Below are 21719 nucleotides of genomic sequence, written 5' to 3' on the forward strand. Positions count from 1 at the left end.
CTGCTCTGGGGCACAAGTCATCCCAGAGAATATCCCATTTACTCATCTTGGCTGGGAGAGGAGATCCCCTCCTTTCACACTTCAAGGACCTGTGATTTCCCACCTCTCCTCCCCACTTTCGTAAGGGATTTTCAGAAGCCCTGAGTGGGGCTGATTCTGGGAGGACAGACAAGTCACATCCTCTATCCCCTGGCCTCTGCAAAACCTTTAGCCCTTTCCAGTGACTCAAACATCGTGTTCCCCTTGAAAACAGCACAGTGTGCTTGGCCTGGCAGGTGATATCTCATATAATGTCTCCACACACCTCTGCTCTGTTTGCCCCCTGCATCCCCCTCCCTGTGTGTGTGACTTTGCTCAGGCCCTTCCCAAAGCCTGCTAGGCCCTTGTTCCCTCTCTGCCTGTTGACTTCTTTCTCAGCCTTTCAAGCCCAGCCCAAATGCTGCCCCTTCCAGGAAGATGGCCCTGATTCCCTCCCACCCCACTATGCCCCCTTCCCAGCACTTAGAATGTATTGTTGTGTAATACAGTCATCTGCATTTGGTTTTGTCCCTCCACTGGAGTGTGGATTTCATAAGAGTAGGGACAGTCTCATATGTCCCTCATCATCCCTTCCCCCGGGTCAGCATGGTGTTTTACACTGAGTAGGCAGGACCATTCTAGAACCTCACCATCAGCACATCACATCTTCAAGGACCATTCAAGGACATTGTGTCCAGCCCGGAGAAGGACAGTGACATGCCCAAGGTCACACTAAGAATCGGTGACAGATGCATGATTAGAATCTAGACTTTCTGGTTTCTCCCACCCTGTCTCCTGCCCACTGGGGCTCCTTACCTGTGTGGAGACATCTGAGAAGGGCCGGAAGGGCCCATTGAACATGATGATCCCATTCTGATACAATGTCAAGGGCACTGGCTCCGGGGTCTTGAGCACTGCCATGCTGGATGAGGTGTGTACCAAGGACTGCCCCTCCCCAGCCAACAGACTGAGATCTCGCAGATTCTCTAGTAGCTCATCAAAGTCCACCGTGGGAGCAGGCACCGTGGATTCTCCTAGTAACCGAGGGGTCCCTGAGGAGTAGTGATCTTGGAAAAGTACACTATCAACTTTTCATGTGTCTGATTACCCAGTGGGAATGGGGCCATGAGATAAACAGTGGTCCTCTTTCCAGAATAGGTATATGTGTGAGCAATGGGGCATGGGATTTCCCAATTCCTAGGGCTCCAGGCACCCTGAAAGGTCACCTGATCCATACCCTTGACTCCGGGCCAGGCTGCACCTTTAGGATCACTTTTATGATAATGACAATCACTCCCATTTCCATTTTATGATCACAAGGTACTTGGACATACATTCAGGAGCCACTACTCCAGGGCTTGGTTGTTATTCCCATCTGCTAGCAGAGGAAACTAATCCAATGCCTCATACTACTATGGAGGTAAAATATAAAGAAAAGGATGACAAAAAAAGGCCTGGACGCTATATTTCAAGAATCATAAGTGAAAACTACTCTGAGCTAATAAAACCAGAGGGCAAAGTAAAAATAAGAAAAAAATCCCCTGATCACCTCCTGAAAGAAACCACAAAAGGGAAAGTCCCAGGAATGATACAGCCAAGATTCAGAGCCGATCTATATCGAAGAAAAATCCTTCAAGAAGGCAGAAAGACGTTCAAGTACCAAGGAACCATAGTCATGATCAGTCTCTACTGTAAGTGAGAAGAAATCTTGGAATATAGTATTTCAAGAGGCAAATGACACAGGCTTACCATCAGGAATAATGTGTCCTAAAAAGCTAAGTATGATCCAGTGGGGGGGGGGGAGGGATGTATCTTTAATGAAACAGAACTTTCAAGCATATCTGATGAGAAGACAAGAACTTGTAGAAATGTGGAAATACAAACCCAAGAGTCAAGAGAAACCTAGAAAGTCAAGATTTTTTTGAGCAACCAGAAGAGACCTTATGATGATTCACTGCTAATAATCTCATAAGGAAAAGAAATAAATATCCCCTCAGAATCTTAATGTTTTCAAAGAGTATTGAAGGAGCCAAAGGTTAAAAAGCAGAAGGCCTAGGGGTGGGTTGGCTCTGTTCTGAGGTGAGAAAAGGAAGGGAGGGTAAAAGGCATAACCTTATGTAGAAAGAAGGAAGAAGGGAAGAGAAACTTGCTATTTCTTATAATTGAGGTATGAGAAAAATAAGAGTATGCAAATGGAGAGGAAGGGTGGAGGGTATGGGGATTGAGATGTGCATCGCTGTTATCTGAACCAAAGAATGGCAGAATACACTGTATACACACACACGCATACAGACACAGACACACAGAGACAGACACATACACATGCACACACAGACACAGACACACACACATGAACACACACAGACACAGTCACATACACACACATGCACACACAGACACACACACATATGCACACACACAGAGTTTGTTGTAGAACCATATCAAGCTATTCAATAGGGAAATAAGCAGGATAGGAGTTGGAGGGGGAGGTTAAGAGGAAAGATACTGTAGGGGAGAGAATAAAGGAATACAAATTTCCTGATCCTGAAATGGGGAGGAGGTTGAGGGAGGGGCAAAAAGAAAAAAAGACAGACATTAAAAGGTTGTCTATCAACTGAGAAACAACTGAACAAATGGTGGTATCGGAATATGATGGACTGTTATTACTGTCCTTTAATAAATGATGAGACAATTCCAGAGAATGCTGGGAAATAGTTGCTGATGGAGGAGCCAAGATGGCAGAGTAGAAGAAAGCCATGCAGCTGAGCCTATATCTACGTCCTCCAAACACAGCTATAGGATGCACCAGACGAGTCTTGATGGAGAAATCCAGAAAAAAGTTGCAGTGAGTCTTTCATCCCCTTAGATCAGCACAGGCAGACAGAGAGGCCTGCAGTTCCTGAGGACAGGGTTGGGGCAGGAACCCAGGGCCCTCCAGCACCCAAGCACCAAGAGAAGATTCCCAGATCCATACCAGGACATAGCACAGGGTTCTGGGTCACAGGTCCAGAACAAAGTGAAAAAGGGACCTGTACACAGAGGGGCCAACAGTAGAGTTGCCAGGTAGGGAGGGCTGGGCAGTGTACTGAGTAAGGAGGTAGTTCAGAAGCCAGCAGCAGCAGCTGGCTCAGCCTCCAGGCTCAGAGCAGAACCTTACTTCTAGTATCTAGGCCAGCTTACCAAATAACCAAAGCAGGAAACCCAGACCAAAGGGGAAGCTTAAAATTTTGCCACTTTAAACCCACCAGTCTCTCCAAACTGGATGACATGAGAGGAGTTCAGCAGCATCTTTTCTTGCTCAGACAAAAACCCAAGTCAGGAACTTGCAGAGCTCAGATATGGGGGTAGCAATCAGACTTGGCCCTGGCTCAGACTACTGTGGCAGCAACAAAAGCTTGCAGATCCCCAGACTCTCTCTGAGATCCTGCAGTGTATACAACCCTCAACACCTGGAAAGAAGTAGCAACAGCATGGCCCAGGCCTTCCCTCCAGAAGTGACGCAGACCCCAGCCCTAAAACCAAGTCCCAAGTCAGGAGAAAGGTTGGAAGAATGAGCAAACAAACGAAAGAAAAGCTATTGTGAATGATTATGAGCTATTATGGCAGGAGGGACACTCAAGGCACAAACAGACAAGAAAAGATTGACTCCAAAATGTCTACAAGAGAAAAACACAGTCTGCAAGGTAAAAAAACAAAACAAAGAAACAACTTTTTATAAATTGAATAAGAATACCTGAGGGAAAAAAACTGGCAAAGAAATGAAAGCTATGGAAGGAAGTATTAAGAAACCTTTTGGTACAAGAAGTTCAAAACTTTGCCCAAGCAACAAGCTCCCTGAAAATCTGAAAGGATCCAATAGAAGTCAATGACGTCAAGTGGTAACAAAAAAAGTTTAAAAAGTCAAAAAGCTTGGAAAAAGAAAAATGAAAGAAAATGTAAAAAGATATCATAGCAAAAATAACCGACCTGGAAAATGGATGGAGAAGAAAAAACCTAAAAGCGTTGGAAATATCCACACCGGGGCTGGAAAAAGGAAAAAAAGAACCCAGACATCCCATTTCAAGAAATCTTTAAAAGAAAATTGCCCAAATCTCTTACAACCAGAGGGCAAAGTGGAAATAGAGTCTACAAGTCACCTTCTGAATGAAATCTCCAAATAAAAACTCCTTGGATCATAACCAAAATCTAGAACTTCCAGATTACAAAAAAAAAAAAAAATCTGTAAGTAGACAGAGAATTTGAGTACCAAGGAACCAAAGTCAGGATCACAGATAACTTAGCAGCCACCATTATAAAGCAGCAGAGAACCTGAAATATGATATTCCAGAAGGTAAAGGAAATGGGCTTCAGCCAAAAATAACTTAGCCAGCAAAATATATAATCATATATATATATATATATATATAATCCTATATATGTAATATATAGAATATATAATCCTAAATGAGAAAAAATGGATCTTTAATAAAGAATTTCTAAGCAGTCATGATGGAAAGATCAGAGCTGCAAAGAAACTTTGAAGGTCAAACACAGGAGTAAAGAGAGGTCTAAAAAGCAACATAAAAAATTATAAAGGACAGACTGTATGCATTTAAATACAGGGAGAGGACATGTGTACCATCATCATGAAGGTTCATAGAGGGAGTCAAATTAGACAAGACTAGGGATGGGGTTCTTTTTTGTCTTGATGGTCTAAATAAAAGATGGAATATTTACAGCAGCTCTTTTAGTGATGGCAAAGAATTGGAAATCGAGGGGATGCCCATTAACTGGAGAATGACTGAACAAGTTGTGGTATATGAATGTAATGGAATACTGTTGTTCCATAAGAAATGATGAGCAGGAGGGCTTCAGAAAAACCTGGAAAGACTTATATGAACTGATGCTGAGTGAGTGAGCAGAACCAAGAGAACACTGTACACAGTAACAGCCACATTCTGTGATGACTTTGTTAGACCTAGCTCTTCTCAGCAATACAATGATCTAAAACAATTCCAAAAAGTTCATGAGGAAAATGCTATCCACATTCAGAGAAAGAACCATGAAGTCTGAATGCAGATCAAAGCAGACTATTTTCTCTCTTTTTTTGTTTTGTTATTTTGTTTTGTTATTTCTTTCTTGTGGTTTTCTCCTTTGGTTCTGATTGTTCTTTCACAACATGACTAATGTGGAAATATGTTTAATATGATTGTACATGTATAGCCTATATTAGATTGCATGCTGTCTTGAGGATGGGGGAGAGGAAGGAAGAAAATTTAGAACTCAAAATCTTACAAAAGTAATGTTGAAAACTAAAAATAATTTTTTTTTTAAAAAAGAAAAGATTGGAAAGAAAAGGTGGGGAAGGGAATGGAAGGTAAGGGACAACAATGAGGTACACAAGTAGACATCTACGTAAACAAGAAGGGGTAGAAGGAGTGGTTTGACACTTGAACCAGATTCTCATCTGAACTATTTTAAAGATGGAAGAACATACACACATATGAATACACACACATCTATGTTCACTCAAGAGGAATATAGGAGAGAAAGAGGAAAGGGGGGGAAGAAATAAAAAGGAATTTAAGGGAAGGATGAATCTTACACAAAACAAACTCTAAAAGGATGTACAAAAATATTTATATCTCTTCCTGAAGTGGCAACGGATGGGAATCCGAGGGAGTACGCATAAACTGGAGAATGGCTAAACAAATTATAGTACATAAATGGGTTGGGTAACTGTTGTACTGAACTCTTCTCAGCAGAATGACCAATCAGAATTCCAGAGGATTGAGGATGACACCTCCTAACATGAGAAGTGAAGGACGCAGAATTCAGAATGAGACAACTCTCTTTTTGGATACAGCCAATGTAGACTTTTGTTCTGACTGACTATAAATGATTGTAAGGGGTTTTGCTTTTCTTGTGTTCTCAAATGAGGAGAGAGGGAAGTTGAGGCAGGAGAGGATCTTGGAGAGAAGGGGGAGAGAGGCAAGGTCACATGTGTGGATGTTTTGTTATACTTCTTTGTTACAAGGTTGGTTGGTTGTTTGGTTTTCTTCTATTTTTAATTTGGAGTGGAGGATAGAAGGGAGGGAGGTAAGAAAAATGATGTCAAAAAGAAGGCCTTTAAAACACTTGTTCAGATGCACAGAAGAGAACAGAAGGAGGTTCAGAAGGAAGCCATAGACAGGACAACTTTGAAAATAAGGTATGAAACGTATTACATATTTTTTAAAAGCAAGCAGTATGAAATGAAGATTTAAGGTTTTATATACAATCTTCGCTGTGTATTTTGATATATAGATGGAAATGCTCATCTTTTTTTTCCTCTTTTGCTTTCAGTTCAAAATTTTAAAAAGTTTTTAAAAAACCAACCCTTCTGAGGTTCCACCTCAAAACTATTCAATTGGCAAAGATGACCAAGAAAGGAAAACTAACAATTGTGAGGGCAGCTTTGGAAGGATAGGCACACAAAGGTGCTGTCATGCAACTGTAAGAAGATCTAAACTTTCTGGAATGCAGTTTCAAACTATATTCAAAAAATACTTCAACTGTTCATACCCTTTGGAACCCAGTGATATCATGACTAGCCCTACAACCCCAAAGAAAGAGGGAAAGGACTCATATGTAAAAAAAAGAATTTATAATCATATATTTATAATTTACAGCAGCATCTTTTGTTTGAACAAAGGACTAGAAACAAAGTGGGTGTCCATCAACTGAAGACCAGCTAAACTAATTATGGCATATGAATGCAATCAAATATTATTGCCCCATAAAAAATCACAAAAAGGACCAAATCAGAGAAACCCCAAAGGATTTGTATGAAGTGATACAGAGTAAAGTGAGCAGAACTGGTGCAGTTTATATACTACAACATTGTAAAGGAAAATAATTGTGAAAGATTTAAGAATACTGATTAACGTAATAACAAATCATGATTCCATGAGATTAGTAATGAACCATGCTTCCTGTCTCTTGGCAAAGAGCTAATAGACCCACAGATGCAAGATGATGCCTAAATTTTCAGACATGGCAAATGTGTGGATTTGTTTTGAATGATTACATTTATTTGTTCCAAGGGAGGGTTTTTATTTGGGGGAATGGAAGTGTGGGAAGAGAATAATGATAATGATCCTTTAAAAAAAAAAAAAGGAAGCAAACAAGCATCAATGAGTCTCTCTTAAAAATAAATAGAAGAGTGCATGAGGAAATTCAGAAAGAGACACTGACAAGCTGGGCAGTTTGGGAACTAACACGGTAACTTGGAAATTTATTCTTTAAAAAACAGTAACACCTAGTGGAGATTCGTGGTGTCACTTCAGGATTCTCTTCTGTTCCTTGTAGAGGGACAAACAGTTGATATTTGTCAATTTCATAATAAAAATGAATATTTTTAAAGATCAGGATGAGAGTCTTCAGTACAGGGTCAAGACAAAGATGAAACAAAGGATGGCAGCTGAGAGAGGAAAAGGGCTGAAAGAAGGAAAATCAGATGAGAAATGAAAAACACATCATTTGATAGGCAAGAAGTAGTGGCTCAAGGCCATTCCCACCCTGGAGAGTATGAAAGCAAAAGAAGGAAGTAACCTCACTGAACATTTCAACCGGAAGGGCTTAGAGAACACAGGATAGCAGAGCTAGTAAGGATCTAAGACCATCTAATGTCAGTGTTGGAAGATACCTCAGAGCAGTAAAGGTGGAAGGGATTTAGAATCTAGAACAGTGGTCCAACAGCCACACTTGAGGACCTAGAGGGCCACATGTGGCCTCGAGGTCCCCCCGATCTAGAATATAAGTGCTGGGAGGGGCCTTAGAGACCACCAAATCATAAGATAACAGAATTTTAGCGCTGCAAAGTATCTTCATGATCCAACTCTCTCATTTGACAGATGAGGAAACTAAGTCCCAGAGAGGGGATGCATCTCGCCCCAGGGTAGAAGGTCATCTGCTTGGAGTCAGGGAACAGCCTTCTTAAGGCCCCACTCTACCTGGCTTCCAGAGTTTTTTGAGTGTCCACTTCTCTGGCTCTAAGTCCGTTTCCATCTCCATCTCGATTTCCGATGGTTCTCCTACCCATTCCAGTCCATAGTCATTCAGAAATCGCTGAGCAGGAAGAGGAGGACACAGAGAAAGACTGGTATTAGCGAGGCTTCTTTCATGAGAGACACCCAAGGAGGGAAGGGTCAGTGAAGGTTACCAGTTTCATGATTCAGTAACAAGTTCTTAGCAGAATCAAGGAGAGCTGTGAAGCTCTGGCTCCTCTGCCGGCTTCCCTAACCACTGTAGTAGAAGCAGAGACTTTCAGAGATAAGGCACTGAGTGTGGGGTGAATTTGAAGACAAAAGACTTGGGTTCAAGTCCTGGCTCTGACTTCCTAATTGTGTTACCTTGGGCAAGTCACTTTACTCTGAATCTCAGTTTTCTCACTGTAAAATGGAAATAATAATGCTTGCTCTACTTAGCTCTAAGGAGCAAATAAAATAAAGGATGCATTTCACACTGTATTATTAAAAAAATGAGCTGTTATTACTAGTTGGGAAGTCCCTTAGAGATCATCTATCCGGTCAAACCCTCTTTTCTCACAGATAAGGAAACTGAGGTGCAGTGAGGAGGATGCTCAAGATCATACAGCAGGTTAGACCTGACAGAGCTGAGAATCAAATCCAAGTCTCCTATCTTTCTTTTCTCAGTTCCAGCACAGAAATAGGGAGGGAAGAGGGGAGAAACACACTACTTTAAGATTAGGTGTTGGCCTCCCACCTGTTACCCCAAAGATGACTTCTGTTCCCCCAGCCAACTCCTCTCCTTGAGTGAGGGGTACCGCCAGAAGCCACAGGACAGGGGTTTAAATGGGGCATGTGCTGTTTGGTTGAGGCACCAGGAAATGAGATGTGAAAGAGAAGGTTAAAGCTGTATGCCACAAGAGGAGTCTGCTGATGTTGCAACCAGGGCTGAGGTTTGGGGCTTTGCCTTCCTGGCTCTGAACTAGGCTATGACATTGACAATTAGGCACTACTTTCATAAGGCAATCAACCTGGGGAAGGAGGTGACTGTTTCATAATAATAGCTCACCTTTATCCACTGCTTTAAGGCTAACAAAGTTGGCCTCCCTCATATCACTGAGAGGCACGACAAAAGAGATGTCACCAAGCATGGACATTTTAGAGATGGTCAAAGGCTTGCCTATATCACAGAGTTCCCAAGTTTCAGGACCAACATTTGAACCCTGCCCCTCTGACCTTCTCTAAGACCTGTATCTCACTGCTTCCTTCCAGCTAAATTATGACCAAAGAGTCTACTCTGGGGTTTGTGAGTGACGATGACGATGGTAGTGATAGTGGCCATTTCCATGAGCATCGATCATGACACAGGCAGACGCAGAGCACAAGATGCTGGGTCAGGAGCTCTTCCATAATTTCATAGGACTTAGAGATGGGAGGGAGTTCAGAAATAATTTAGCTCAATCTATTCATTTTACAGATAAAGAAACTGAGATTCAGAGAGGTCACATAGGTAGTATCACAGTTAGGATGATGATGGTCTACTAGGAGTGGTAGACAGGTGAGAAAGAGGCTGGAAAAAGGCGCACGTGAGTTCTGTAGCCTCCGGTCACTGGGAGATGCCCCAAAGTCTCCTCCCCAGTTGTGTTCTCACCTCCATTTCATGGACCTGATTCTGAAGGTACTGACACTTGGCTTCCAGTTCTTCTGTATGAGTTAAACTTCTTTGATCTTCTGGAAAAGATAGGATGGTTTCAGGGGGTCCCCAACAACTACCGCAGAGATGCAGGGCTCAGGGTGGCCTCCTTGACCAATGACACTGGGCTTTCAAGAAGATACCTTCAAGGGTCAGGCACTGCATAGAATAAGATTTTGTACAGCACCCCCAAACACCAGAATTCCACATTCCATTCCAAATTTGGGGGTGAACTAACTCTGCTTTAAACCCTGCTGAGTCATTCATTCATTCATACAACAAACTTCTATTAAATGACTATTATGTACCAAGTTCTGGGTTGGGTATAAAGTTTCGATGAGACAAGGATAAGAAATAAACACACAACTGTAAAACACATTATATGTTAAGTGCATTAGGTTCAGAGCAGAGTGGATGTCAGATCTAAGGTCAAAGGCTGTTAATAACCCAGAGTGAGATCAGGGAAGTTATTGGGGAAGAGGCCCCATTTAGGGTCCTTAATGTGTGAATAGGAATTCAACATGAAAAGAGGAGTCCACTGGCACTGGAGGCACAAGGAACATTATGAACAGTGGCATGAGGGTGGGAAATTACAGGGTACATTCACAGGGCAAAGAGTGAGCCAATTTGACTGGCATGCAAAGTTCATGAAATGCCTTAATATGAAATTCAGTTGGAAAGGGACCAAAGTGTAGAGAGCCTCAAATGCAAGGCAAAGCAGTTGAATATTATTTAGTAGGAACTAGATGTGGGCCCTTATCATTTATTTAATAAAAGGGTAGCATGATCAGATCTACAGAAGGAAACGATTATTTTAACAGTCAGAGCAGAGTCTGACAAATGGAGCCTCCCCCACAGAAGGGCCAAGTTCCTCACTGGCAGTCCCATGGCACTGTACTGCCCCACCTCTGGGGGAATGGGCTGCCCTGGTTCCCAGCACAACTGTAGTCTGACTGTGCCCCCCTCCCCCAACTCAATTTATCCCAGGGGCAGTTACAGCTCCTTACAATTCATTTGGAAAGTAGAAGACTGAAATGGAGAAGTGAAGACAGAACATGAGTGGAGACCAATGGGAGGAAGATGTTGTAATCATCTTGGTGGGTGCCAAAAAAATATATTTTCTACATGAGTAAAAGCAACTGAAATAAGAGAAAGTTGATGTGAAAGAAGGAGAATTGTTAGGACTTGGTAAAAGACTCCATATGAGAACTCAGGGAGATGGAAAGATAAAAAGTAACCCCAAAGACACAAACCTGGGAGATGGGGTAAATCGGTAGTGTTAGAGACAGAAAAGGTGAAATCAGATGTAGGAACTGACTCATGGGGGAAAATAAATTTTGCTTTGGACATGTTGAGTTTGAAGTAGTAAAAGGATGTTGAAATGTATGTGTCCTGATGGCTGACAGAAATGTGGGTCTGGTCTATCAGTAGACAGGTCAGAGCTGGAGATTTCGATTTGGGAACCATCTGCATAGAAGGGCCAGCAGAAGCCATGGCAGGGAAAGAGACTGCCAAAGGAAAGAACCCAGAGCAGAAGAGAGACTGACAAGAGGCATTGAGAGACAACAACCTTAAGGGCTTAAGGGGTCAGGAAGAGGATGAGGAATCAGTGAAGGAGAGAGAGGAACAATGGGGAGAGCAAAGGAGCCTGAGAAGGAGAGATCAGAGGGGTAGGGGGAAGCAGGAGAGAGCACCTTCATAAAAACCCAGAGCAGAGAGAAAACCTAAGAAAAAGGGGGGACTCAACAGGGTCACACGCAGCAGAAAAGTCAAGAAGATGAAGCCTGAGAAAAGACCATCAGATTTGCCAACAAAAAAGTTGTTGGTAACTGTGGTGGAGTAATTAAAGAAGGTGTAGGGATAGCTTTTCTGTGACCAGGGGAGAGAAGGAAAGGATAACTGAGGATACTTGGAAATTTTGAGGACAGGGGCTAAGAAGTCTCAGAGAAAGAGGCTTCTAGGTGATGTGCTGTAAACTTTGTGCTGGGCCCTCTCCTCTCTTCTCCTCTTCTCTTCTCTTCCCTCCTCTCCTTCTTCCCTCTCTCTCTCCCCCTCCTCTGATAACCTCATTAGCCCCCTGGGGTCAGTTTTCATTTCTATGTAGATAATTCCCAGCTCTATATACCCAGCCTCAGTATCTCTCCTGAGCTCCAGTTCCCTATCAACAACTGCCTATTAAACATGAAAGCTCTTGGGGACCAGGACTACTTCTTTTATTGTTGTTTTTCTGTCCCCAGGACACAACAGGTCCTTAATGAAGGTTTGGCTGATTCAAAGAACAAAGGCTCAGCTGAAATGACAGAACATAAATGTGTAATGGACGAAGCCACCTTCGTTCTGAAGCTTTCTCTGGCTGTGCTTCACAAGTCCCAGAACAGATGCAGAGGGTTCAGGCAGTAACGATTACTCAAGGATTTCCAGGTCAAGAAGGGCTAACAGTCGGGGCGGGGTGGGGCAGGAATTCTAGTGAAACAATTCAGTGCTTGACAATGTACTAAATGAGTATTCATATTAAATCAATAAATGGGCATTAGATTAAAAGTGAAGCCAAAGCAGGGGATGAGGACTGGGAGAATGGAGGTGGGTGGAGGGGTCAGAGGACGTGATAAGTGTGACAAGCAAGTAGGTCTCATGAACATGATGGTTAACAGACTTTGTAGGTTAGATCTTGGAGGTGATTCAGTTTGGGAAATGACTGCAGGTAGATGCAGGACCATGACGGTATGGAGTTAAAGTTGGGTGGAAAGAGTCATTGAAATGGAGGAAGAAAGAAGCCAGTTTGCTAAATGGTTCCTTAACATGCATGCTGAAGTCCCAGAAGGTTGTGTTAAGAGTCAGGATGAAAAGAAAGACCTAACGTAATTGAGGGAGTTGCAATAGAGACCGGGGTAGATGGCAGCCAGGAGAGACGAGGACATTCTAAGTAGGCCACGTGGATCTTAAATAATAAAGCCTTCAGGCAGCTTCTCCAATAAGGGCATTGAGGGAGGACAGTGAATAATCTGGTTACCTGCCCCCCCTTTAAAGGACTTCTCTTCAACCTCATTGCTCATCTCCGTACACAGGGGGTTTCCAAAGTTTTAATGCAGTTATAAGTCTTAATAACTTCAGAAGTAGAAATGCTACAAACTTACCACCAACACCACCCTCCATGAAACTTTAATTAAATTTCTTCTACATTTAGTAGTCTTGTGAATTTTGAATAATGAGATTTTAATCTCAACAAGTCAGGGCAGCCTGTGATTATGCTTTGTGTATAACAGTTTGAGGATAGCATTTTCTAAGACTGGTTGGTCCATACAGGATGTCCTCTTGCTTTGACCACCTGGGTCACTTGATCTAGCTCCATTAGACTTTTTCTTGTGGGGTAATGTCAAAGCTGTATGTGTGTGTCAAAACCTCTTTCTTAGGATCTTCGTAAGGATAGGATTGCAAATGTAATCATTTCAGTCGTTGAGCCACAGCTGATAAGTGTTTACAAAGTCCAAAAATTAACTAGTGATACATAGAACAAGACAGTAGTTACCTTGAATTTTAATAATACTGATATTTTGAAGCCTTAAATAATCTTCTACAAGTTGTTTTTCTAAGGATGTAGCATTTATATTTCTAAGCTGAAGACGGAAGTAAGACTGGTAGGATGCCCTGTATCATGGATCCCAGTGATTCAGAGCCTTGGCCACACCCCAATGCTCTTCCCTAGCCGGTGCTCCCAAACTCCTACCCACCCCAACCCTAACACCCCCAACCACCTGCTCCATATCTGAACAAGAATCTTCCATATGATTGTATTTCCGACAAGTGGTGTATCCATCCTCTGCTTGAGATCTTCCCATGAGGGCAGATCTAATTACCTCCCAAGTAAGTTCACTGTTTTTGGAATGCTCTAGGAGAAAACTTTTGCTGACATGGAGCCTAAAGCTGCCTCTCTCCAACTTCCTCCCATTCCTCTTAGTTCTGCCCTTTGGAGCCACCATATAAGTCGAATTCCTTTTCTACAAAAGTCACATGGTTCCATATTGTATGTTTTGGGTTTGCATGTCCAGGCTTCCCTCCCACCCTGGTGGCTCTTCAAGGCAGGGATGATGTGTCTCTTCTTCAGAACTGTGGGCCCCTTAGGCTGGAGTTGGAGTTGGGAGTGGGAGGGGAAGCTAGACAGGCCAGGACTCTGGCCAGAGAATTCTATTACCTTCGTCTGACTGCAGGCTTTTGATTTTCAACTTGAGGCTTTTGATCCACTGGTCCTGCAGTACCAAGGCACCAACATCAGCCCCAGACCGGTTCCTGGCACTCGGGAAACTGGTAATGGTGCCTCTGGGAAGCCTCTAGTGATTCCTTCTTGGCCCACAAGTACAGAAACTGAGATTCCAGAATGAATGGCAGAACAAAGCCATTGGAACTCAGTTGCCATGGCTCAGGGTCATGGAGGCCCTGGTTCCCAAACATCCCAGGCAAAGGGAAGATGCCCAAGCCTCCCACTGAACTGGACAGGATCCCAAGTGTTGGGGGCTTTTTTCAGCCTTTTCAGCCTCATCGGGAACCACCCATGGCCTTGCAGACAGCAGCCAGTTTGGTCTGGGCCCAGTACCTTGATGTTCAGTTCCTCGGCCTGCTTTTTCACCTTTTCTTCCAGTTCATTTAACTTCTTCACCAAAGAGGAGATCAGGCCCATGTCACGGGGCAGGGACCCTGGCAAAAAAATGACTTCAGGCCACATAGAAGAACTGAGGTGGAGGCCCATGTGTTTAGGAAATGAATGGACACTGATCTTCCCCACTCCACCAAGCTCCTAAGATTTCTGAGACCCAAAGAGAGATGTCCAGCTTTTGAATGACTCATCCAGGTATCCACTGATCACCCTGGGACTGACCCACCCTTCCAACTTCAATTAACCAATGCCAGTAGTCACCCCTTGAATGCCCTAGAGATGAACCACCTATTGACTGTCTAAGACCTGATTCTCCCCCTCCTGACCGACCTTCCATCCCTTGTTTGACTTCCAGGTCCTGACTGATCTTCCTATGCCTCAACCTACCTATCTCCAGGATCAGACCCTCCACTTCTTAAATGAACCCACCCCCTATCCCAGCCCTACCCTTGACTGAAAGCCCAAGGTCTCCACCCCACTAAAGGGCCCAAGATAGAATGACATTCACTTCACAAAGTCTCTGGAGTAGATGGCACACACAGTGAGAGGGAGGGAGGAGGAATGCGTAACCAAGGGGAAGTGGTCAAATGGAGAGAACCCTGGACTAGGAAGTTCAGGCTAGGCTTCAAGACCCTTTGACCACTGTCCAGCCCCCCCTCTTCTGGGGCTCCACACCCCCAGCCCTGCCCCCTCCAGATCTGCTACCTCATCCTTATTCACTAGACTTAGTAGAAGCATAGGTCTCCCTGGAATACTCAGTCCACTGAGAATCACAGTCTCAGCACTAAAGGGGGCTGTGCCAATTTACTAGTACAAGTGAAGCAGGAATCCTACTTCCCACAAATGCCTGCCAGGGATGCCCCAGATGATGAGGAAGGAGCCTCCTCCACTCTGGCCAGCCCTGTTGGGTGGAGGAAATGGCTTTAAAGAGAATCAAACTGTCTTCCGGGTACTTCCAGCCCCTGGTCCTGGTTCTGCCATCGGAGATCAAGTAGAATGGGCATCAGAGCACTTTTCTCATGTGACAACAAGGCTGCAGACACATTCTGTTTCCACTACCGATGTTTTCTTTTACAATTTGAACTTAATGCTGGTAATTATTCACATTTCTCTAGCACTGCAAGGTTTACAAAGTGCTTTCCTGTGAGGCAGGTTGTGCTTGTATTATTTTACCCAATTTACATATGAGGAAACTGAGGCTCCACAATATCTAAGCAGAAGAGCAGGGACTTGAACTGGGGCCTCCAGACTCCAAATCTCGTGCTCTTTTCATTACACTACATTTCCTTTCAGTCCACATTAGCACGGCAGGGTTCCAAGCCCCCTCCTACTTGGTCAGCCTTGCTCCTGAAATGCTATGTCTGTCATTCTCCAAGTGCTGTCTGACAAGGGCAGAAGATAGTATGTAGTACTGTCACCTCCCTGATCCTTACCCCACTTCCAAACTTGGTTTCATGTTCCCACAGAGCCTTCCCTGAGTCACCTCTTTTCTCTCCAGCTTCCCCTAAGGTACTTCAATCATCTGTACTTGTCCCTCCTTTCTTGGGATTGTATCATCTCTGCTTCCACTTCTCTTTACTGCCTGCCCAGCCATCAAGTAACCCTGGAACCCATCTCTTCCTGTGTAGGTCTCCCCCAGCCATATTTGCGGAGATTTTTAAGTCTCTTCTTGCCTAGGCTACAGGAAGTAGTAAGACTCAACAAATGGGGATCTGGCTTGAGCGCCACATACTGGCCGCATGACTCTGGGCAATCACTTAGCCTCACAGTGGTCTAGGCCTAGGCCAGGGTTTCTTAAAAACTTTTTCCACTTTCAACCCCTTCAGTCTTTCTTAAACTGTGGGTCGCAACCCCATGGGGTTTAAGAAGTGCTGGTCTAGGCAACTTTCTAAGAAGTGCCACTCCACAGTTAAAGAGGGAATTTTTTTTTAATCAAGAAATATCAATGAAACCATAAGTCCAGTCCCTATTCCTTCCTAGTTTACTATAATAGCCTTCAAATTGGTTTTTGTGCCTCCAGTCTCTTTTCTCCCAATCATCCTTCACACTACTGCCCTAGCAATCTTCTGAATTCTGATTACATCACCCTTTGACTCAAAAGCCTTGAGTGGCCTTTCACTGCACAACAGAGGATAAATTCATAACCTTGGATTCAGGACCCTCCACAATCTAACCTGCCTATCCAGACTCATCGCTTTCTATGTAGCAGACTGTTCTGCCCTTCCTCATATCTTGGCCTTTAGGCACACTATCCCCCATGCCTGAAATGGGCCTCCCACCTAAATCTCATATCCTCATTTCTTTCAAGGTGGAACTCAGGTGTGACTTTCTCCATAAAGCCTTCTCTGAAATTGCCCAGATGAAAATTCTCTTGCTTCAAACGTCTCATAGCATTGATTGTGCCTCCTCCTCTCCTTTATACTTAATACTCTCCTGAATCTGTCAGAAGTTTGGGATGCTGCAGGGCTAAGAAGGGAACACCAACACAAGTGTGTTGCACTTATGGGGATAATTTTGTCTCAAAGTCTTGCTGTTGTGAGGGAGATGGCAAAGGAGACTGATTGCTACTCCATGATACAAATGGCCAGAAGCCTACTGTATGTGGCATTCGATGACTAGGGGACTGCCTTGGTGTGACAAGCATGGAAGAGGCAATGACTGCTGCAGGTGTATGCTTAGAGCACAAAGATAGTGATGGGGGTGTATGGATCACTCATGAAGGCTGAGAGTTCTGGTCCTCAACAGTGTTTTGGGAATGATCCAAGTGTGTAGAGTTAGAGTAGGGGCCTCATCAGAGGGTTGGCTATGGAGTTACTCTCCATTATGGTCATCATGGTATGTGGTAAGCATGCGTGAGCGTAGGACTTGTGGAGTAATTGCTAGTGTTCCCAGACACAATCTATCCCAGCATGAAGCAAACATCAATAAAAGTTGTGAAATCATCTTCTATGAACTATGGACACAGATGATCTTAGCTCAGGATCTGCTTGTGCAAGAGAATGCAGGGAGGCCACTTAGCAACCACCAGTAGCACAGCTATTAGTATCTGTGTGCTTTCCCTCAATACATGGTAAGTTTCTCAAGTGGAGAATTTATCATGCCTCCTCTGTAAGATAAGAGTAATAATAGCCTCTGTCCCCAACGCTGTTGTTGAGGGTCAAGTGAAACAGTATTTGTAAAGTGCTCTGCAGACCACAGAATATGCTAGAAAGATTAGCTGCTGCTTCTGCTTCGGATCCCCTGTGCCCAGCACTGCACCTTCCATGGAAGCTGGTTGAATGAATGGCTAGGACCCAGCTGCGGCTGACCTTCTTGCCCTATTAAAGCCTGAAGTGTTCCCTCTGTGGCTCAGACCTCCTACAGCCCAGCAGCACGACCCAGCACACACAAGATTTGTCTGGAAAACACAGCAAAGGGAGACCACCCAGACACACAGGTGAAAGTACCAAGGAACCCCTAAATCCCACATCTGTGTGACCCCAAGAGATCCTCTCATCTCCTCTCTTTCTCCTCCTGAGGGTTAGCCTCCAAAACACCAGCACTACAGACTTCTCCCAGTTTTGAAGTGCTGTCTGCCTGGTAGCCCTGGTACAAGAGAAAGCCTGAATCATGGACCTTAGCAGCTGACTCCCCACAGCCTATGGCCCAACTTTCTGGTTTTCCTTGAGGGGCTAATACTCCATTTAAAAGGCAAGGAAATAGATCCAAGGCTCTCCTAAAAGACCTGGTGAGACCTGGACATGATAAAGCTTCCCAGGGTGCTTTGGGGTATTTGCTTGGGACCTACAGGAAACAGAGGTGGTGAGCTGCTGAGCTTTGCTCACCATTCTGTCCTACCCACAGTGGTACCCTCTGTGTTTTCATATAGAAGAGCCAGAGAAGTTTACCTGGCTACTTGGACAGATGTCACTTCATCCTGGGCCCATCCTCTATCAGACTGGGAATAGTTCTGGGATACACAGATGCATAACAAAGCTGCAGCTAGTGTTACCGCATCAATGAAGATTTGTGTTAGGTTTGCCAGCTCATTCCTGAGTCCTGTGCAGAACCAGTCTGTCTCCTTTCAACCCTCCCATCCTAAGCCCTGCAGCTGCTACCAGCACCAAGCCCCTTCTGGAGACCTGCAGCTCTTCCTCCTCCACTCCAGGGAGATGGAGAAGCAGCTAGCTTCAGGAGAGAAAGTCCCCAGAAATCTTCTATGAGTGGCCACTTGTCTTCTTCATGTGGAAAAAAGATCAGATTTAATCTGCTTGACCCTAGGGGGCTGACCTAGAACCAATAGTAAAGGCAACTGGTGGTACAGTGGACAGAAATAATGAACAATGAATGTGGAGTTAGAAGACGAGTTTAAATCTAGCCTTGGACACATACAAACTGTGTGACCTTGGGCAAGTCACTTAACCTCTGTTTGCCTCAGCTTCCCCAACTGTAAAATGAGGGTCATAGTAGCACCTACCCTGCAATATGGTTGTGAGGATCAAATGAGACTTAGTGAAGTGTCTGGCACACTGTAGGTGCATAATAAGTGCTTATTTTTTTGCCCTTCCCCCAAGAGGTGGCCGATAGCATTTTCTAACAATCAGAGCTGTCCAAGAAGGGAATGGGCTGCCTGCCTAGTAGAGGCAGGATGACTGCTGCTCAGGCTCTGACCACCTATGATGTTGTGATCCTCCAGCCTCCAGAGTAGACAGAAGCTCTTACCAGATCTTCCCATAGGGAAGGGTCTTTCTATGCTGCAGCCAACGCCCGAAATCTTTTCTTCTGAACTAAGTCCATCATTTGACAAATCATCTTCGTCCTCTGTAGACCCAAGAGTCTGAAGTTATTTTTAATGGGGGGAGAATAGGAGGATGCAGACTCTGGAACCCAAACTGTGTCAGGGTTCGAGGTGCTGGGGTGGGGGAAGGGGAGAGAGGTGATAAGGACTTTTCCAAGGAAAGAGAGGGTAAGGACCGATTCCTTAAAGGGTTGTACCTAACACTCTCAAGGTGACTAAACCAAAGGGAGAGCCCAGTTGAACATTCATTTTGAAATGGGGTTCCTATAGAACAGTCATTTCTTGAGAAAGCTGGTAGGGTGAGGAGGATGTCAGGAAAAGGCCAAAGCTGAACACGGGGATTTTCTTTTGAGTCACACAGGTCAGTTCCTGGGAAAGGCCTGAGATGACAGAGAGGAGGGAAAGATCTAGGTGGAAAGATCAGGAGTGGAGCTAGAAAACCATAAAACAGGGAGTCCAGTAGGGGTTTTCAAAAGGAGGACACAATGGAGAATTAGGAACTCAATCAATAATTTTTCCTGTCTAGTCCATCCCAAACTGACAAAGGGTGGAGGAGTAAAATACCATCAGAGGAAACTGAGGCAGAAGCTTGAGGGGACTGGGGAGAACAAGGAAGTAATGGGCACTTTGAGGGGGTCAAATGGAACAAGGGGAATGGGCTGAAGAATTTCTGTAGAGAAGGGCATCTACTCATCTCATGGAAGGTAGTTTGCTGATAGCTGACCAATTGGACACTGGAGAAAAGGATTTGGGCGGGGGGAGAGGCAGAAGGGAGATGTGACAGAGGCAGGAGGAGAAGGGATCTAGAAGAGACCCTAGAGCAGTATAGTATCCGTCAGTCCAGCAGTGACTGAAGCCCCCTCCCCAACCCCCAACAACTCCAGCCTCCCACAACCATCAGCATGAGGGGCAGAGACAAGTGGCTGTTCGTCTCCAGCCCATTTTATTTTCCCTTGTTCATCTACTCCATCCCAAGCAACATCCAGGGCAAGAAGATAAGAAGCAGTTACAGCTGGGCAGACACTCACCACCAAAGACTTTCATCCGAGAAGGCAACGATCGCCTCCTGGAAACCCAAAAGGGCAAAAAGGAAATGCTGGTTAGAAACTGCCACACTCTGGGGGAAGGGAGGGAGGCAGCAAAAGGCCCTGGCCCTGGCCCACTGGCCGGGGGCTCCCTGGCCCTGGATCCAAAGGAACTGGGAAGGAGAGGTGGAGGCCAACTCCTTCTTTCTGCCTTAGGAGCACATGCCATGGCCTCTACCCCAAGGGACGCTACAGAGCTTGGGGAGGGACAACAAAGGCAGGACTGATTTTGGGGTTTGCTCTTAGACATCTAAAAGAACAAGGGAAAGAATTGAGAAGGAGCTTCAAAAACAAATAGGTTGGGAGTCTAGAGACCTCCACCAGAGGAAGGCCCGCTATGGGAACAGGTCACATGTCCTATCTGGACTTCTGCCATAAAATGAGGGATGATACCTACCTCCCTTTCCTTGGGGAAGACTTGGTATAAGAATCAAAAAAGCAGAAACAAGGGAGGAAAGACATCAGGGCACAGGACACATGGTGAGCTAGGTGCTGGGCAGTCACTGAGAGGACAGGACTCAAAGACTTTAAGTGTTAATGGGATGGGCATCAGATGCACTGGGTTACAGTCCCAGAGCACAGGCTCTCTAAGTCTTGGTTTCTTTATGTATAAAATGGGAAGGGTGGAGTGGGGGATTAATGGAGAGAATCATATGAGAAAACAGAGGTAAAGTTTTATAGAAATGTGAATTATGATCACTGAGGTACTTTGAAAAACAACTGAGCTCTATACCAGTGTTAGGTACTTCGTGACATTCTCATCATCTGGCTGGGGGAATGAAATTAACCTCACATGGAGGGAGGAGACAGATTTCCCTCTGTTCCCCCTAGCATAGTTCAGTCTCCCAAAGGACATCTCTAGGATGCATTGCAAATGTCCCAGTGTATGTGAGGTACTAGGGTAACAGTCATGGGTTAACTTTCCTGTTGCTGTTAACACCAGCAAACATGAACACATTGGTGTCTGGGTTCTGTTTTGATGTAGACAAAACTTTTCAAATACGAGAAGCATTCAGTGTAGGAAAGGAGAGGCTGTTGAAATCTCTGCAGATCAGTCATAGGGACTTCAGAAGAACACAGCCCACAGGCAGAGGATCACAGAGGGTTCAAGGCCCCACCGAGAGTTAAATACCCCAGGAAAACTTCCAGATCAGGGCTCTTTTGGCTTTATCAGGCTTAGGAAGCAGAATCTGATTCTCATCTGGTTGTGCTCCATACCCAGCTCAAACTGGGACACCCATTCAACCTGAAGATACTGCTTGTCTGACAGCAAGAGGCTTGTATCCTCCTTACCCTGTGTTTTGGACATCCGACTGCAGAGGCACCCTCCGAATCTTGGAAAGTGAGGCGAGAGGGGAACTCATAGTTTCTAATTCTAGATCCTATCTGTCAGAAGGTCCCTGAAATCAGAAAGTGAAAGAAACCTCTGGGGACATGAAGGGATTTATAATCACCACACTGCACCAGAAACCTAGGGCCTCCTTCTTTACCACCCATCCACACTTGCTCA

At 44.6% G+C, this 21719-nt stretch overlaps 1 protein-coding gene and 1 long non-coding RNA gene across 14 annotated transcripts in view; one reads left to right on the forward strand and one right to left on the reverse strand.

Moving 5' to 3' along the window:
- The window catches only part of UBXN11 (UBX domain protein 11), a 33320-nt gene that overhangs the window by 5345 nt on the left and 6256 nt on the right, over positions 1-21719 (reverse strand). For 5 of the 13 annotated variants that reach the window (XR_011967114.1, XM_072609446.1, XM_072609441.1 and 2 more), the window contains exons 2-9: positions 21503-21609; positions 20153-20190; positions 19049-19147; positions 14288-14388; positions 13889-13943; positions 9658-9737; positions 7992-8106; positions 835-1070 (exon numbers count right to left, since the gene is read on the reverse strand). Coding sequence is in view for 12 of the 13 variants with exons in the window: in XM_072609446.1 (XP_072465547.1) it covers positions 835-1070; positions 7992-8106; positions 9658-9737; positions 13889-13943; positions 14288-14388; positions 19049-19147; positions 20153-20190; positions 21503-21573 (795 nt within the window). In the remaining variant the exon portion in view is untranslated. The remainder of the gene's footprint in view (positions 1-834; positions 1071-7991; positions 8107-9657; positions 9738-13888; positions 13944-14287; positions 14389-19048; positions 19148-20152; positions 20191-21502; positions 21610-21719) is intronic. The other 8 variants (XM_072609447.1, XM_072609445.1, XM_072609448.1 and 5 more) reach the window with 5 other exon arrangements.
- Positions 14388-14850, forward strand: LOC140504471 (uncharacterized). Its single transcript, XR_011967117.1, has 2 exons — positions 14388-14542; positions 14703-14850. It is a non-coding gene; the product is annotated as an uncharacterized lncRNA (long non-coding RNA).

This window comes from Notamacropus eugenii, chromosome 5, assembly GCF_028372415.1.
Source record: "Notamacropus eugenii isolate mMacEug1 chromosome 5, mMacEug1.pri_v2, whole genome shotgun sequence".
Lineage (NCBI taxonomy): Eukaryota > Metazoa > Chordata > Mammalia > Diprotodontia > Macropodidae > Notamacropus > Notamacropus eugenii.